At 38.4% G+C, this 20,058-nt stretch overlaps 1 protein-coding gene across 4 annotated transcripts in view; it reads right to left on the bottom strand.

The window, feature by feature from the left end:
- Positions 1-20,058, bottom strand: part of ADCY2 (adenylate cyclase 2) — a 430,270-nt gene that overhangs the window by 122,912 nt on the left and 287,300 nt on the right. For all 4 annotated transcript variants that reach the window (XM_059916085.1, XM_059916083.1, XM_059916084.1 and 1 more), the window contains 3 exons: positions 14,014-14,162; positions 6,630-6,741; positions 2,182-2,309 (listed from right to left, as the gene is read on the bottom strand). In XM_059916085.1, coding sequence (XP_059772068.1) covers positions 2,182-2,309; positions 6,630-6,741; positions 14,014-14,162 — 389 coding nt within the window. The remainder of the gene's footprint in view (positions 1-2,181; positions 2,310-6,629; positions 6,742-14,013; positions 14,163-20,058) is intronic.

Genomic DNA, 20,058 nt, shown 5'->3' with positions numbered 1-20,058 from the left:
CATGGGGACACATGGCCATTAAGATATGAAACTTAAGTTTAGGTGTAAGGAAGAGCTCTGGAAGTTCACTCAAATCTGCTGACATTACTGAGATGCTGGACACATAAGATATCACTGAGGTATCTATGATGAATGGATAAATAAAATGCAATACATACATACAATGGAATGTTATTCCATCATTAAAAGGAATGAAGTACTGATACATACCACAATATGAATAAACCTTGAAAACATTACATAAAGTGAAATAAGTCACACACAAAAGAACAAGTATTGTACAATTCCAGTTGCATGAAATATCTAGAACAGGCAAATTTATAGAGGCAGAAAGTAGAACAGAGGTTACTAGGGGCTGGGAGGAAGGGAATGGGGAGTTATTGCTTAGTGGGTACAGAGTTTCTGTTTGGGACAATGAAAAGGTTCTGGAAGTAGATAGTGGTGATGGTTGTATGACATTTTGAATGTATTTAATGCCGCTGAATTGTACACGTAAAAATGGTTCAAAGGGCAATATTTATGTTATGTATATTTAACCCCAATAAATAAATGTAACAACCAAAGAAGGTATTACTGATGACCTGACGACATGCCAGTGTACAGAATGTAGGGAATCTTTTTTCTAAAGGCTCTTCAACATATTGGAATTACGTAAACTTAACAGAACTGGAAAACAGTTGATTCCAAAGCAGAAATTAAGCTTTAGTAAAAGGGTGGATTGTTGAATCCAACGTGCTATTGATTCACATAATATCATCCTTCACAAAACCCATTTATAGAACCCATTTCCCCTCATGTTTGAAACCAACACTGAGGTGGCCTCTGGGGGTGGGTTATACATTTGAGAAAATCTGTTAGGTCTACACTGATTAAATTCACTTTCATCTAGACCCATAGTGGCGTGAATAGTTAATGACTCTTGCAATAAAGTTGAAAAACTTTTTTTCTTTTTTATGTCTCTGAGAAGACAAATGATTTACTTATGGGAAGAAGCAGGGGGACAGTTATTTCCCACACAATGTATTTCAGGTGGGAAGCTGAGGCGACACTGCCCACCCCTCCCATCTCGAGTCTTCCTTCGATTCCTCTCGATTCCGTTGCCTCTCAATCCCTGACCGCCCCACAGTGGCCCCTGACAAAGGCTGAGCTAGTGGATCTGGACACTTAGGTCTGCGGACTCTGCTGCGGCTAGGGCTTCACTGTTCTTCCCTGGCCAGCACTGGAAACCCACCGACAAACCTCTCAGTATATTTCAGCGCACAACTAACACCACGGTGGGCTAAATACAGTGATGCCTTGACTTGTTGCTTTCTCACTTAAGGTCCTATTTACTCTGAGCCCGAGACAAGGAATTAGACCATCAAGCACATAGTTCCCATCCTGTTTAGACGAAAAATGTGTGGAGGATAGGGGAAAATCACTTGACCAAAAATAGGCAATTCCCCCCGCCCCCCAAAAAAAACCCCAAACTGAAATCCTTCAATCACACAATCAGCAAACAAGAGCTTTTATCATTTATAAGAATACCCTGGCTTCTATGAAGGTACTTACAAAGAAGTATGCATTATGGTACGGGCAGTGAAAATTCACTTTTTACCTCACATTTTTACCCTGTACTTGTCAACTGTAATGATAACATTATTCTATGTAAGCAAATCTTCTCTAGAATTACAATGAAAGAATCTATAGATACAAGGCAGAAAACTATTATGGATATAAACTGAAACTACATTCACAGAGCTGAGCGTGACTTAGATGGAGTAATTCTGGGCTGGATTTTTATATTCATTGCAGTCTGGTGGTAAAAACTACTTTCTCTCTTACAATTTACATGTACTTGTCAGAAATCAAGAGATGCTAAGAGTACAGACTTTTTCCTGAAGACTGGAGGAGACCTTTACATGTTTTAAAAAAACACTTTTGAAACAAACACAAAGGTCCCTTCCCAAAGATTCTAACTCAGTGTTGCTGTAATCTAAGACTAATAACAGTAATACAAAACACAGAAGGCTTACTTTGGACTGAGTTCTCACATGCCAATAAATGAGTCTCTGCCTATTTATGTTTAAATGTACAATCATGTATTTAGTTTCAGTAGACAGAAAAATAGGAATAGTTGTAAGAACTACAACTAAAACTTATCAGACAGTTAAAAAAGCTCTTACTAAGCATTACACTTACTTTATGGCTTCACACATATCCAGTCCCATTTTCACACAATTCTTGGCATGGTTAGGGAGAGAGATAGGGAGTCCGGAAACACAGTAGTAGCAGTCTCCTAGAATTTTTATTCTCATGCATTCATTCTCCTGAAAGAAGAAATCACAGAATTTCAGTTGCATTAAGCACATATATAATGATTTTGATTTACCAAATATCACCAAGTGCTAGTTCTACTGGCATTGCCACAGTGAATAGGGTTTGTGGGGAGAAAGAAATGAGAACTAGTTGAGTTTCCCTTAATTACCCATCAAGATTGAGCCACCCTCACCTGCATGCCCCTTTACCAAAGCAGGAAGAATCAGGGTAAGGGGTAGAAGGAGAAAGCTGAGAGAAAGTTCTGGAATGATTTACACTTAACACAGCAGAGGAGGGTAAAGATAGGACCATTCTCTTTAGTCTGAACAAATCCAAACACTGACAGTGAAATGAAACATTCTATGCAAAACAGAATCTTTCAGGATAGAAAATGGTAATCAGAACTCAACTGGAATTAGAATTTTTGTCATTTCCTACTGTGCTCACGATTTTCCTCATTTCTTTTAAAGCTGAAGCAGATTCTTACCTGCTGACGTGTAGCTTCCGATAAACATCTCTACAACATAATAAGCCACCATTCAACATTGCCAAGTAATTTAAAACTTAATTCTGATCTGAGGTTAAACCGTTTTAATATAAAGTTAGACAAACTCATTATTTTTCTTGGCTGGGGTGTATTTATATCATAATATTGAGATTAACTTCATTCATATGCATTAATCCTACATCCATTTCTAACCTTTTCAACTAGTTTAGAGACTCTTCACTCAAATTTATAATAAATACATAAATAAACAAAGATGTACCAAACACAGATTTTTTTTTTTTTTTTGGCCACACTGCGTGGCATGTGGGATCCTAGCTCCTCAATCAGGGATCAAACCTGTGCAGTGGGAGCCTGGAGTCTCAACCACTGGACCACCAGGGAAATCTCAGATTTTTTTTCTTCTTAACACTCACACAGGCTTATGTATAAAATGAACAAATTTGAAATAATAAAATGAACATAAGATCTTTTTGTTCTTAAGTATGTGTTAGGTTTACTGAAGATTTTGCAGATTTCTTTCCCTGTCTCATAGAGAGCTGTGTACTTTCATGCTTATCTATAGCGTTATAGATGATGTGTTAGTAACTCCTGATAACAATATTTTAAATAATAAAAAGGCAAAACATTGTTTATTAATAAGGCTTCTCTCCTATACTTCCTAAATATGTATCCTGAGTCTAGAAAACAGTAAGATTAAGAACAGTGAATTCTTGGCACTCTTATCAATGATCAGCTGACTGTATATGCATGGGTTTATTTCTAGTCTCTCTATTCTGCTCCATTGGTTTGTATGTCTGTCTTTAATACCAGTATCAGACTGTTTTGATTGCTGTAGCTTTGCAATATATTTTGAAATCAGGAAGCACGATGCCGCCAGCTTTGTTTTTCTTGCTCAAAATTGCTTTGGATATTTGGTGTCTCTTGTGGTTCTATATGAATTTTAGGATTTTTTTTTTCTATTTCTGTAAAAACTACCATTGGGATTTTGATAGGGATTGCATTGAATCTGTAGATGGTTTTGGGCACTATTTTAACAATATTAATTCTTTCAACCCATGAACATGGAATGTCTTTCTACTTATTTGTGTCTCTTTATATTTCTTTCATCAATATTTTATAGTTTTTGGGGTATAAGTCATTCACCTACTTAGTTAAGTCTATTTCCTAAGTATTTTATTATTTTTGATGATAATGTAAATGTGTTTTCTTGATTTCCTTTTGAGATACTTCATTGTATAGAAATACAACTGATTATTGTACATTGACTTTGTATCCTGCAACTTTACTGAGTTTATTTATTAGTTCTAACAGATTTTTGTGGACTCTTTAGGGTTTTCTACATATAAGGTCATATCATCTGCAAACAGAGGTAATTTTACTTCTCTTTTGAGTTGGATGTCTTTTATTTCTTTTTCTTGCCTAACTGCTGCGTCAGGAACTTCCAGCACTATGTTGAACAGAACTGGTGAGAGTAGGTATCCTTGTCTTGTGCCCAATCTTAGAAGAAAAGTTTTCAGTTTGTCACTGTTGAGTATGATGTTCACTGTGGGTTTTTCATATATGGCTTTATTGTGTTGAGGTAAGTTCCTTCTTATTAGTTGAGAGTTTTTAATCCCAGTTGGTCATGGTATATGATCTTTTTAAAGTGCTGTTGAATTTGACTTGTTAAGTGAAATAAGCCAGATACAGAATGACAAATACTACATGATACCACTTATATGAGGAATCTAAATTGGTCAAACACAGAAGCAGAGTATAGAATGGTGGTTTCCAGGCCTGGGAGAGGGGAAAATGGGGAGGTGTTGGTCAAAGGGCACAAAGTTTCAGTTATGCATGATGAATAAGTCCTAGAGATCTACTGTACAGCATAGTGTCTATAGTTAATAATATTATATTGTATACCTAAACATTGGCTAAGAAGGTAGATCTTATGTTAAGTGTTTTAATCACAAAATAACAATGATGATGATAATGATAAATTAAAAGGGCAAGAGGAAACTTTTGTAGGTGATAGATGATTATGGCATAGATTGTAGTGATGGTTTCAAGGGTGTATCCCTAAGCTCAGTAAGTTGTATGTATATGAAATATGTACAGCTTTCTGTATGCCAATTATACCTCATTAAAGTGGATAAAAACTAACAGTGAATGAGCAGTGACGTTGAGTTCCTTAACTTAATGTGCTTTATGTAGTATTCCCTCAATGGACTGAGCTATCTGTTTGCTTACAATGCTCACCAACTCCATGTTTTGAACTATGAGCCATGAACTGATATCCAAAGCATGCTGCCCCTGTGACCAGCAATGGATGGACCAAGTTATCCTAGGCCAGTCTCTGATATTGCCTGGACGTTCCTTTGTTACAATGATCAGAGAGGAGCAGGAAGTCACACCGACTACCTACCTTATGAGTTATAAATTGTGTCCTCCTCAGATTCACATGTTGAAATCCTAACCCCTGGTACCTGTGAACGTGACATTATTTGGCCATAGGGTCATTGTAGATGTAATTAGTTAAGATGAGGTCATATAGGAGTAGGGTGGGCCCCTAATCAGTTTGACTGGTGTCCATATAGAGAGAAGTAATTTGGACACAGAGCCTTGCGTGTGGGGAAAATGCCATGTAAACACTGGAGCTCTGTTGTTATCAGCCAAGATTAGGATGTTTCTTCCTACTGTGACCAGGTAGTGCAACAAAAATGACCTTTTACTGACTCAAACTTTCAAGATGTTTTCTAAAGATGAGGCCCCCTCTACCCCAAACTCAACCTCTTCCTTTGGTTTGGTAAAGGAAGGAAACAGAGCTATACTCTTAGTGATTTTTTAGAATTCCCGATGAGATCTGTCATGGTCAGTTGGGCAACATAAGACACCTCATGGAAAGCTTGACCCAAGAGTGACTCTGTGAACATCTGCAAGCCAGATTTATGCCTAGGAGGCTTGGCTGGAATGTTCTTTATTGTTTAAAAGTGAGTAAAATCTCACCTATTGTTTTCAAAATCTCACCATGAACTAAACTTAGAACCAACTCTTCCTTATGTAAAGAATGCATTTTAATAAGCATAATAATGTATTTTTGTTGGGAACAATTCAGAGACAAAATTAAGCTGATCAGAAACATTTTATGAGACAGAAGTAGAGGGCTAGCAGGAAAGAAAAAAAATTATTAATATTCCCACCAGAAACCTTAATAGTTCCAATAAATAAGTCTAGAATAAGGTCTAGTATGGTTTTAGATCAGTTGTCATCATTTCTTCTCTGTGAAACTTCCCACAAATGAGCATATGAATGACAAATACTGAACTTACATCTTTGCAAGTGGCACAAGGGTCAGTGGATAAAAAGGAGACAACAGTCAATAAAGGGCTTAGGAAGAAGGGATGGATCCTATTTTAGGGATTTTCCCAGGATGCCGCTTAACACTGTGAATATGTAATAGTTATAACTGGAGAGGAAATCATGTTTCCAACTCCTTGACATCGAAATGCCTAAAAAGAGAATCTTAGAACAGCACAGTAGAGAGAGATGTGCAAATCAAATCTCGTCATCTTGAATGTATTTATTATATGTGTGCTGAGTTATATATAAGCAGAAGTTTTAAAAGTAGATGAAAACATATGCTAATTATATGCTATGACATCTCTCATTCCCAGTGTAGGTTTGAGATTTATCAGGGCTCGATGACAAATAAATCCAACAAATCTACAAACAACATTCCTAAAGGATGTTTTTATGAAGAAGTAAAAAATTGATAAGGGACCAGAGAAAAAGTAAGCCCAAATTTTATATATCCTCAAAATAGAAGGCAATCACTAATACTCACCTTTGCAATTTGATCAAATTTTCCAAAGAGTTCATTCAGCATGTGGACCAGTTCTCCTGGGGAGCAGTCACTGGCCAGACGGGTGAACCCAACAATGTCCGCATAGAGGATACTGTGGGAACAAACCAGTGGGTGCCATATTTGCAAGTTGATATTCGTTAAGAAAGTAATGGTAGTTTTTCCCATTAAAAGAGTATACGTTTCTACATTTTATATTTTTGCAAAATGTCATTTCCCTGGGTATGGAATATGTAAACATTTTGCTAAACTTTCCCATTAAATTTTTCTTTTTTGATGTTAAATTTTTATAATTAAATCGTGGAAGAAAAAGTCATGTGATGCACTTTCTCTATTCTAGTCCGTTTTTACTGCTCACCTTTCTTCTCTCAGGGCCAGCCCCTCCCCGCCTCTCTCATTTATGTGGTCTTCATCCTGACAGTACATTACAGTGTCATAATTCTGATATCAAAGGAGTATGCTTCTAATTGAATCGTTACATGATTTTATATTATAAGGATTCCTATGTAGAAGAAGCAAAATAATAGAAGTCAAATCCTGTTTTTATTGATTCAAAGAAAAAATTCTGTCTTCCTTACTACCTGCCAGGAGAGCAGATACAGAACATCTTTCTAAAGCTCAGGGTTTGGTTTGGGGGATGCATGAAACAAATAAGGACACCAACCAACATCCAATTACAGTGATAATAAGTGCTATAAAAGAAAACAGCAGAGTGCTGTAAGACAGAACAGTGGAGGTGGTGAAGAGTCAGGGAAATGAGTTAGGAAATGACAGTACAGCTTCCCTTCATGGGATGTACAGGCTGGGAGGGCAAATGTGAGATTCCTTAGAGTTGTGTACGTGTTTAGCTAACCTTGATGGGTCAGGATAGAGAAACTACAGCACCACTGTGTACATTACAACTTTACCTACACAATAACGTGTTTATGTTTTGTGTAAAGGACTAATAAAGAAGCCTAAAATTCTGGATTCAGGTAGTGAATATGGTATGGTTTAAGATGGGCCATGAAACAAAAATAACTGCCAACTCACAAAATTTTATGAAACATAAAATTACCATATATAGGATCCAGCAATTCCACTCTTAGGTATATACCCAAAAGAGCTGAAAGCAGGAACTCAAACAGATATTCGTATACCCATGTTCACAGCAGTATTATTCATAAAATGAAACAAATGTCTATTGACATTTAAAGAAATGGATGGATGAAACTGTGGTGTATAATACAGTGGAATATTATTCAGTCTTTAAAAGAAATGAAATTCTGACACATGCTACAACTTGGATGAACCTTGAAGACATTAAATTGAGTGAAATAAGCTAGATTCAAAAGGACAAATATTATATGATTTCACTTATATGAAGTACTTAGACTAGCCCAACCATAGAGACAGAGAGTAGCATGGTGGCTGCCAGAGTCTGGGGATGGGGCATTGCTGTTTAGTGGGTATGGAGCTTCAGTTTAGGGATGAAAAAAAAGTTCTGGACATGGATGTTGGTGATGGTTGCAGAACAACATGAATGTATTTAACGACACTGCACTGTACCATTTAAAATGGTTAAAATTGTAAATGCTATGTATATTTTACCACAATTAAAAAAAAAAAAAGTGTGGCAGCCATCAGCCTGGTCCCAGGCAGAACATGGCTTGATCTCTGCTGCTGGCAACACTTTGCTCCTCATGCAAAGTACAAGGCTTGTGGCTTCACCTTGGAGGAGAGACTTGCTCCTCTGATGATGGACAGAAGCAGGGGGAGACCTCTGGTCCAGGCAAATCAGGGCTGTTGGGGCTTTTGTGCTCTCCATTCAGATGGTGCCATAAAACCATCCCTACTTCTCCTGTGCTCTCCTGCAGAGGCAGGGACCCACAGATGCTGAGCCATGGTCCAAAAGGAGGCATTACTCTCACTCAGAGGAAGATGCCCGATCCAGGCAGCATGGGAGGGAGAACGTGAGAATGAGTGGTTGACTCCTTGTTGACAACATCCACAGTGTTTCCTGTGTCAAGACATGTAGTGGGTGAAGGAGCCCAAGATGGGCTGAATGTACAGGTCTGAAGCTGGCCCTGCGGTTACTGGGCAGGAAGATGCAGACTGTATATGAGTAACTGGGACACAATGTACAAAGGGTTATGGAAGAGGAGGCGCAGGGCACTGCGGGGGTCACACAGGAAGGAAACCCGACCTAGACTCGGATCACATCACCACTTAAGACCACTCTGGCGGCGGCAACCTGGAGGTGGGCAGGTCAGTGAGAATCATATCTGGTACATCCCAGAGAGCCCTGTGGAAGGTCTATAAGTGGGGGAAATGGGGAGACCTGGACAGAGAGGGGAGATTTGTAGGAAGGAGAATGAATCAGGCTTTGTTAGGGATTAGATGTTGTGGGAAGTGTCTAGGAAAAGGAAGTGTTGAGATAAAGACCGGTTTCTGGCTGAGTACTGGGGCTGTACCTAGTGTACAAATCAAATCAAGCTTGCAGGAGAAGTTGACTAGCTCCACTTTGGTTGGGTTGAGTCTGGGGGTGGTGTCAGTGGGAGACCCAAGAGGAAGACCATTAGGTAGATGCTTATGGAAAACTATGGTTGAGTTCTGTGTCATATAGATGGTCATTAAGTCCTGGGAGAGAGCTGGAGAGAACAGAGGAGTTAGGAGAGCCCTGGAAATGCTTTCATTTACAGAAGAGCCTAGATTTAGGGATGAGAAAACAATAAAGAAGACTGCAGGGAGAAAACAAAGGGGAAACAATGGCATGGAAACCCAAGGATGTAGAGTTATTTAAATGCAAAGACAAGGTGAATGGGACCAAGCATAACCATGTGGTCAATGAGATAAGATGCAGAGGAAGTCATATTCAGATTTGGGAACAAGACAACTGGTGATGAAATGTAGGAAGAATGAGTTCTGTGACATGGGGGAGGTTAATGCCAGAGGGTGGTGATTTGAGGAGGGAGGGAAAATAAGGAAGTCTAGTTAGAGAGTGGAAACTTGTTCTAGAATCTGGGCTATGAAATTCATGGAGGTAATTTCAGAGTTGGAGGGTGGCACTGGATTCAGCGATTTATGTTTGTTTTCAAAGACATGATGGGTTTGTGAATGTTTCAGCACTAGTGGGAGAGATTCAGAGGAAGACAATGATTCAGAAGGCAACTGGTAGTTGCTACCTTCACATCTACAAATTCTTCTTCTTCTCCACTTCCTCCTCATCCTACTTATTACTATTATTATTACTGTTATTATATCAGCTAGTAAAGAGCTAGTCAATGTTATTAACAGAGAATAAATATTTCACTGAATGAATCATCAAAGCAAAACTAAAAGTTATCAACAGATCTTTTTGGTCTATAAACCTAATAATTCTCATTAAAAAACACCCTCAGGTATTGACTGAACTACCTGCATTAGTCAGGTATTGTATCTGCTTCTTTGTTTATTATACTTGTCCTGTTTCAGGAGGAAAAGGCCATATGTTTTCATATTTCCTTTAAAATTAATTGGTACTCCATGCCATTGAAGCTTTTGCATTTTTAAGTTTTAAGAATTTAAGTTACTTTAGGATCCCAAATATGTTTTATGAATTTAAATTTAATTTAACACTGCAAACATATTCTACACAATCTCTGAAGACAGTTGAAGCTGCTTCACCAATCCTTTGCCTTAGATAAGTGTGTTAATCAGCTTCCAAGATGGCCCCAGTGATCCTCACCTCCCAGTACTCACACTCTTGTACTGTCCCTTCCCATAATGGGTAGGGCTGACTTGTGTAACCAATAGGATACTGCAGAAATGACCTTCCAAGGTTAGATCATAAAAGATATTGCAGCTTCCACCTGGACCCCTCCCTCTGGGGAAGCAAGCGGCCATGTTGTGAGGATACTCAAGCAACCTGTGAAGAGGCCCAATGATGAGGAACTGAGGCCTCCAGCCAAAAGGAAGTTAACCTGTCCACCAGGTGGGAAGTCACATTGGGAACAGATTGCCCAGCAGCCTGCAGCCTCATGGGAAAGTCTATGCCAAAACCACCTGGGAAAGCTGCTCCCAAACTCCAACCCACAGATGTTGTGAGATGTTTATTGTTCTTTTTTTTTTTTAATTAGGTTATTTGTATTTTTATTGTTGAGCTGTAAAAGTTCTTTATATATTCTGGATTCAAGTCCCTTATCAGATATATTATTGCAAATATTTTCTCCCATTCTATGGGTTTTTCTTTTTTTATGGTTCTTTTTTTTTTTTGAAGTATAGCTGATTTACAATGTTGTGTTAATTTCTTCTATACAGCAAAATGATTCAGTTATACATATATATATATATATATATTATTTTTCATATTTCTTTCCATATGGTTTGTCATAGGATATTGAATATAGTTCCCTGTGCTATACAGTAGGACATTGTTGTTTATCCATTCTATGTATAATAGCTTGCCTCTGCTAATCCCAAACTCCCAGTCCTTCCCTCTTCCAACCCCCTTCCCCTTAACAATCACAACTCTGTTCTCTATGTCTGTGAGTCTGTTTTTGTTTCATAGATATGTTGATTCATATTGTATTTTAGATTCTACATGCAAGTGATAGCATATGACAGTTGTCTTTCTCTTTCTGACTTACTTCACTTAATGATAATCTCTAGGTCTATCCATGTTGCTGCAAATGGCATTATTTCATTTTTTATGGCTAAGTAATATTCCATTGTATATATGTACCACATCTTCTTTATCCATTCATCTGTCAATGGAATTTAGATTGCTTCCATGTCTTGGCTATTGTAAATGGTGCTGCAGTGAACATTGGGGTGCATGTATCTTTTTGAATTGTTGTTTTCTCCAGATATATGCCCAGGAGTCGGATTGCTGGATTATATGGTAGCTCTATTTTTAGTTTTTTGAGGAACTCCATACTGTTTTCCATAGTGGCTGCACCAATTTACATTCCTACCAACAATGTAAGAGGGTTCCCTTTTCTCCACATCCTCTCCAGCATTTGTTATTTATAGACTTTTTGATGATGACCATTCTGATTGGTGTGTTTATTGTTCTTTAAAGCCACTAAGTTTTGGGGTAATTTGTTACACAAAAACTGATAACTAATATAGATATTATGCAGACCATTATCAACTGCTTGAGATTGGTTGTGTCTTCAGTCATTTTGACAGGTCTATTGTTCCCGGATTATATCACAGCTACTTAAAGATAGTCTGTGATCCTATTTAGATACAGACACATTTATCCTTACACAATTTGAATACCAATAAGTGACATAAAAATATTTCTGGAGATGGAAGGGGCATTGCTGATTTTCATAGTTAAGGCTGGAAAGAGCAATTTCTACTATAGTATGTCTTGTCAGACACCATAAATGTTTTTTCTTTAATTATGTAGGTAAAATGCTTAAAAACCTAAAGGCAGTCTAGTGTTTTAAATAATTATATTCCTTTTATTTTGGCTGCATTGGGTCTTCGTTGCTGTGTGCAGGCTTTCTCTAGTTGCAGTGAGCAGGGGCTACTCTTTGCTGTGGTGTGCAGGCTTCTCATTGCGGTGGCTTCTCTTGTTGCAGAGCATGGGCTCTAGGCATGCGGGCTTCAGTAATTGCAGCACGTGGGCTCAGTAGTTGCCGCATGTGGGCCCTAGAGTGCACGGGCTCAGTAGTTGTGGCTCGTGGGCTCTAGAGCACAGGCTCAGTAGTTGTGGTGCACGGGCTTAGTTGCTCCGCAGCATGTGGGATCTTCCCGGACCAGGGCTCGAACCTGTGTCCCCTGCATTGGCAGGAGGATTCTTAACCACTGCGCCACCAAGGAAGTCCAGTTTTACTCCTTAACATGTATGAATGTTCTCTGTCTGTGTGTGTGTGTGTGTGTGTGTGTGTATATATATATATATATATATATATATATGTATACGTGTATATATATATGTATATATATATACAAACACACATATATGCATATATATACATACATATATATATATGTATATATACACACATAGCTCTTTCCTATTATTCCAAGAAAAAAAAAGGTGGGGACTATAAAAAAATTTACTCCTGATTCCTCATTTATTCAATGTTTTTTCCTTAGTTCCTACTTGATATGCAACTTTTTTTCTCTGTTATCTCCCTTTCAATGTGCATTTCTCATTGTATAGTAGCTCTTTGTGTGCTTGGGCCATACCTTTTTCTAAAATCATGTGTTAAAATGCGATTTGTCTTAGACATGCATAAATTAAGCTACAGTTAAATTTGTTTCTTAATAAACTTCAAAAATCCTTGACCTGAAGTAACCAGACAGAAGGCTGCATCATGCAATGGGAAAGGTCTGGACTTGAAGGCAAACAGCCCTATTACAATTCTAGACGATTCTAAACACACTTTAGTTTGTGTTTGTGGTTGTTGTTATTAAACAATTGAATGGGGTGGAGGGGGGGTGAATAACCCTGACAACTAAAGGAATGACATAATGAGTGAGGCATGCACAGGTTACTTATGGAGATAACCCAGCCAGAATAGCAAGCACCACTGCAATGTAATCGAGTGGATGAAAGGACAGCCCCCAGAGAAGTGGTATCAGGAACGAGTGGGCATGGAGAACAGTGAGGACCAGGGCGCCCACATCTGGAGGGGTCCCACACCACTGTAGCCGGAGATGCATGGGGAGCACAGGAGAGAGAACCCTCTCCAGACTGAAGTGAGGACCTGCTCAGCTCCTCTCTAGAGCTCAGGGGAGAAGAGGTCCTATACCATCCTCCTTCCTGACCACAATCCCATGTTAGTTTTCCAGTTACTGGGAGTCCAGGGATGGCTCCCTGGGAAGCATGGACAGCTGTGTCACTCCTGGAAAAGCAGTAACTTTCATTATAATTTAATTAAGGTGCATGTTGGTTCCCTGTGATGCTGGGTACCAGCCATACCCCAGAAACCCATCATTCCTGATTGACAGCAGAACATCCAGCTTCCCTGGAAAGTGCTGGCTTCCCAAGGCCCTGCCCTTGCCGAGTCCACCTTGAGGAACCAGTCCTTGTGCCTAGAGCCCATGACTCTTTAATCTTACTGATACTGAGTCCTGGGTTTCAGGGACACAGTGAGATCTGACCAACGAGTTCCCAGAATAAGGGCCCCGTTGTCCACTTCTCTCCCTTTTGTAATTGATGGTCACAAAATGCAATAAGTACAGGAACCCATTTTCTTATCTTAATGTGAAGGCCCAAGAGGCAGCACATGGGTAGGTGGAGTGATATTTACTCTACACACAAAGATAAACAGTTCCAAAGGACACATGAAACTGTAAGATTATGGGCTCCCAGTTAAATATGTCCCCCACCTGGCATACAGGCTCCCCAGACTTGCTGCAGAAGGAGAAAAGAGCAGCAGCGTACCTGACGTTGGTGTGCCGCTTGACGTACAGGTTGTGAAAGTTGTTGGTGTTTTCCATTTGGCCGGCTTTGGGGCCCTGCAGCCTCTGGATGATCTCGGCTTTCATCTCCATGGCTATGTGCGCTGGCAGCAGGGACAGCAGAAGCCGCTCCTGAAACCAGGTGTGGAAGGAAGACCAAGAGATGTCACACAACCAAGGTCACAGCCAAGTACCATCAGAAATCAATACTGATTTGTAGTCAGGCTAATTTGAGGACTCTTCACAAGTTAAAATACAGACTCTAGAAATACATATTGAAAAATACATAAAATTTTCTAAGGTCAGAGTGTGTTATTATATTCTTTATTATTTATTGAGCTCTAAGCATGTGTTCTTCAGTATGGAGAATAAAGGAAGGCATAGTTATTTCCCTGAGGATATTACTTATCTATTTTGATTTTAAAGTAGTGAAGCAGAAATAATATTAAAATGCCAGAAACCAGTGGTCAGTTTAAGATAGAAAACACTCATTTTCACCTGCTTGTTCATTTGAGAGATAAAGTACAAGCTTTATTGCACTTTTGAAAGTCAACCAATATTCCACATTTCCTAAGTAAGAGTCACATATTTTCAAATATTTCATTTCCTCTGTGGTGACCATCCAATCCTCTTTAGTGCTTCTAAACTATTATAAAGACAGAGTCAGAAATATTAGCTTCTGAAAAAGACATCATCTATGAGAAACTATAGGTGGGACACAAAGAAATGATAACATATGAGATTTTCTTGTATTTTTAGTCTTTAAATTCAGTATTTGTGGTACACAATAGCATGCAATATTACACATACTTTAATCTGTATTTATTATAGTTAGAGTGGCAACTTTTCCAATCTCTTCAAGGAAACTATGCAATTTTTTTTTTTTTGAGAAGAAGTATCATAGACAGCAATCTTTGCAAGTTGATATTCATCCTTGAGTGTTTTAAACATTAATCTATTACAGAAAACACCATATTCTTCAGGCATTGTGGATTTAGCTAGTGGCATTCAGTGTGTATAAACAAACATTTGTTGAATGCCACATTTTCTCCTTCTTCCACATTGTCTCTTTTATTCTTTAAAAAAATTTCTTTTTGGTGGACAAAGTGGTGAGAGAGTAGAGGAAGGGGTGGGGAAGCTGGGCTTTGCTCACAGATTCACTGGTCCAGGTGTCTGTCCCCTGGGCCCACCCACAGTGCACATCGCTTAGGGGCTGTTGGGAACTTTCACCAAGGGAGCAGAGGGTAGGCCAGGAGTGCATCTTGATGAAGATGAAATGACCCTCACCACAGCCCATCCCCAGCCTGACCCAGGAAAAGACAGGTGCAAAGTCAACAGGAGACTCAGTGTGTGCCTGTGTGAGGTCTCAGTGCATGGTAGGGAGCGTTTCTCTATGAACTGGCATAACTGAGTGTTGATTGTTTGTTCATCCCTTCCGTCCTTCATTAACCCAATCAGAAAACATCCATCACTGCCCATTAAATGCCAGACCCCTTCATAAGCACTAATGGTAAATGCAAAGACGAAGGGGACAGTGTCCCTAACACCATGCTGTTCATGATCCAGGAAGGGGCCCACCCACGGTGCATAGCTGTTAGATGAGGCTAAAAAGACAGGCTGGTATTTGGAGGAAGCCACGTGCCTGAGATCTGGGAAAAAAGGGGGAGCTAACAGATGAGGAACACCTGCTATGCACCACATGCTCCCAGGAGCCATCTTCACGTGAAACAACTGAATCAAAACAACAGCATCATCTGACTGGCATTGTTACCAACCTCCTTGCAATAGAGGCAAAAAGAAGCAGTTAGATAAAGGGCAGGGAGCTGATACTTGTCATAACACTTGTCACACACCAAAGGGAATTTTATTGGTACTTAGGAAAGTAAGAGAACACTTTTTATTTAATAATCAACTTTTTACTTTTTTGTTAAATTCCCCTTGATGTTTCCATTTAAATTAAGAAATGAAATGGAGAAATCAAAATTTTCTAACAAGGTAAATGTCCATATATACATCTGGGGAAATATAAATTAATATTAACTGTACAAAATAATGAGGTTAATGTTGGTGTGGTCTAAAATATAACAGAATGAAATGCACAATGACAATAACACAAAAGATGAAATGGGAGTCAATGGAATAAAAATGTTCTGAGATCCTAGAATTGTGTGAGAAGTGGCAAAAGAAAGCAATTTATGTTAGACTGTAGTAAGTCAAGAATGGATGCAATTTCCACATCAGCAACAAAAAGGTTGAAAAAATGTATGACTAACAGGCTAACAGAGAAAATGGGAAAGAAATCCTTGATTAATCCAAAATAAATCAATAAAGAAGAATCAAAGAAAACTAAAAACAGGTAGGGCAAATAGAAAATAAATCATAAAATGACAGTTATTAGCCTGTTGTGTCAGAAATTATATTAAATGTAAATGGACTAAATATTCCAATTAACTGACTAATACTGTCAGATTGGACTGAAAAAAGACAAAATGTAACTCTAAACTACTCACAATAAACACATCTTAAATATAAGAATACAGAACTATCAGAAATAAAAAAAGATACACCAAAAAGAGATAAATTATAAAAACCTTAATGAAAAAAAAAAGCAGTATAGCTATACCAATATCAGAAAAATACTGTAGATATTCCAGTCTTAGGGGAAAAGATTGACAAGTCCACAAATTTTTTTTTGGTGGGGGAAATACCACTAGATTTTATTGTGGACATTGGCAATATAACCCCTTATGTGGTTCCTTCCACTCAAAGAGACTGGTGGTGTGCAGGGCAGTGAAGTGGGGGGCTTGTCTATTGCTTTATTTCTCAATTCCTGCAGGAGTTCCTGGAAAGTAGCATTTTCTCTGTAGTTATTTGTATAATGAATGAAGGATGTGCTGTGCATTTTATCTAGGTCACAATAAAGAAAAATCTAATTTCAAAGCCTCTGTTCTTTGTTGGTACTACTTATGTGGAGACCTGGGTCGAGAGTGCTTATGATTTAAAATCAGATTAATGACCTCTTTTTTTTTTTTTTAAACATCTTTATTGGAGTATAATTGCTTTACAATGGTGTGTTAATTTCTGCTTTAAAACAAAGTGAATCAGTTATACATATACATATGTCCCTATATCTCTTCCCTCTTGCATCTCCCTCCCTCCCACCCTCCCTATCTCACCCCTCTAGGTGGTCACAAAGCACCGAGCTGATCTCCCTGTGCTATGTGGCTGCTTTCCACTAGCTATCTATTTTACGTTTGGTAGTGTATATATGTCCATGCCACTCTCTCACTTTCTCCCAGTTACCGTTCCCCCTCCCCGTATCCTCAAGTCCATTCTCTAGTAGGTCTGTGTCTTTATTCCCGTCTTGCCCCTAGGTTCTTCATGATCATTTTTTTTTTTCTTAAGATTCCATATATACGCGTTAGCATACGGTATTTGTTTTTCTCTTTCTGACTTACTTCACTCTGTATGACAGACTCTAGGTCCATCCACCTCACTACAAATAACTCAATTTCGTTTATTTTTATGGCTGAGTAATATCCCATTGTATATATGTGCCACACCTTCTTTACCCATTCACCTGTCGATGAACACTTATGTTACTTCCATGTCCTGGCTATTGTAAATAGTGCTGCAATGAACATTGTGGTACATGATTCTTTTTGAATTATGGTTTTCTCAGGGTATATGCCCAGTAGGGGGATTGCTGGGTCATATGGTAGTTCTATTTTAGTTTTTTAAGGAACCTCCATACTGTTCTCCATAGTGGCTGTATCATTGTACATTCCCACCAACAGTGCAAGAGGGTTCCCTTTTCTCCACACCCTCTCCAGCATTTGTTGTTTGTAGATTTTTTGATGATGGCCATTCTGACTGGTGTGAGATGATATCTCATTGTAGTTTTGATTTGCATTTCTCTAATAATTAATGATGTTGAGCATTCTTTCATGTGTTTGTTGGCAATCTGTATATCTTCTTCTTTGGAGAAATGTCTATTTAGGTCTTCTGCCCATTTTTGGATTGGGTTGTTTGTTTTTTTTGATATTGAGCTGCATGAGCTGCTTGTAAATTTTGGAGATCAATCCTTTGTCAGTTGCTTCATTTGCAAATATTTTCTCCCATTCTGAGGGTTGACTTTTCATCTTGTTTATGGTTTCCTTTGCTGTGCAAAAGCTTTGAAGTTTCATTAGGTCCCATATATTTATTTTTGTTTTTATTTCCGTTTCTCTAGGAGGTGGGTCAAAAAGGATCTTGCTCTGATTTATGTCATAGAGTGTTCTGCCTATGTTTTCCTCTAAGAGTTTGATAGTGTCTGGCCTTACATTTAGGTCTTTAATCCATTTTGAGTTTATTTTTGTGTATGGTGTTAGGGAGTGTTCTAATTTCATTCTTTTACATGTAGCTGTCCAGTTTTCCCAGCACCACTTATTGAAGAGGCTGTCTTTTCTCCATTGTATATTCTTGCCTCCTTTATCAAAGATAAGGTGACCATATGTGTGTGGGCTTATCTCTGGGCTTTCTATCCTGTTCCATTGATCTACATTTCTGTTTTTGTGCCAGTACCATACTGTCTTGATTACTGTAGCTTTGTAGTATAGTCTGAAGTCAGGGAGCCTGACTCCTCCAGCTCCACTTTTCTTTTTCAAGATTGCTTTGGCTATTCCGGGTCTTTTGTGTTTCCATACAAATTGTGAAATTTTTTGTTCTAGTTCTGTGAAAAATACCAGTGGTAGTTTGATAGGTTTTGCATTGAATCTGTAGATTGCTTTGGGTAGTAGAGTCATTTTCATAATGTTGATTCTTCCAATCCAAAAACATGGTATATCTCTCCATCTATTTGTATCATCTTTAATTCCTTTCATCAGTGTCTTATAATTTTCTGCATACAGGTCTTTTGTCTCCTTAGGTAGGTTTATTCCTAGATATCTTATTCTTCTTGTTGCAGTGGTAAACGGGAGTGTTTTCTTAATTTCACTTTCAGATTTTTCATCATTAGCGTATAGGAATGCAAAGATTTCTGTGCATTAATTTTGTATCCTGCTACTTTACCAAATTCATTGGTTAGTTCTAGTAGTTTTCTGGTAGCATCTTTAGGATTCTCTATGTATAGTATCATGTCATCTGCAAACAGTGACAGCTTTACTTCTTCTTTTCCAATGTGCATTCCTTTTATTTCTTTTTCACCTCTGATTGCTGTAGCTGAAAATTCCAAAACTATGTTTAATAATAGTGGTGAGAATGGGCAACCTTGTCTTGTTCCTGATCTTAGTGGAAATGGTTTCAGTTTTTCACCATTGAGGATGATGTTGGCTGTGAGTTTGTCATATATGGCCTTTATTATGTTGAGGAAAGTCCCCTCTATGCCTAATGTTTGGAGGGTTTTTATCATAAATGGGTGTTGAATTTTGTCAAAAGCTTTCTCTGCATCCATTGAGATGATCATATGGTTTTTCTCTTTCAATTTGTTAATATGGTGTATCACATTGATTGATTTGCGTATATTGAAGAATCCTTGCATTCCTGAGATAAAACCCACTTGATCATGGTGTATGATCATTTTAATGTGCTGTTGGATTCTGTTTGATAGTATTTTGTTGAGGATTTTCGCATCTATGTTCATCAGTGATATTGGCCTGTAGTTTTCTTTCTTCGTGACATCTTTGTCTGGTTTTGGTATCAGAGTGATTGTGGCCTCGTAGAATGAGCTTGGGAGTGTTCCTCCCTCTACTATATTTTGGAAGAGTTTGAGAAGGATAGGTGTTAGCTCTTCTCTAAATGTTTGATAGAATTCATCTGTGAAGCCATCTGGTCCTGGGCTTTTGTTTTTTGGAAGATTTTTAATCACAGTCTCCATTTCAGTGCTTGAGATGGTCTGTTTATATTTTCTATTTCTTCCTGGTTCAGCCGCAGAAGGTTGTGCTTTTCTAAGAATGTGTCCATTTCTTCCAGGTTGTCTATTTTATTGGCATATAGTTGCTTGTAGTAATCTCTCATGGTCCTTTGTATTTCTGCAGTGTCACTTGTTACT

This window comes from Balaenoptera ricei, chromosome 3, assembly GCF_028023285.1.
Source record: "Balaenoptera ricei isolate mBalRic1 chromosome 3, mBalRic1.hap2, whole genome shotgun sequence".
NCBI classification, from domain to species: Eukaryota; Metazoa; Chordata; class Mammalia; order Artiodactyla; family Balaenopteridae; genus Balaenoptera; species Balaenoptera ricei.
This window is presented reverse-complemented; position numbering and strand designations above follow the sequence as displayed.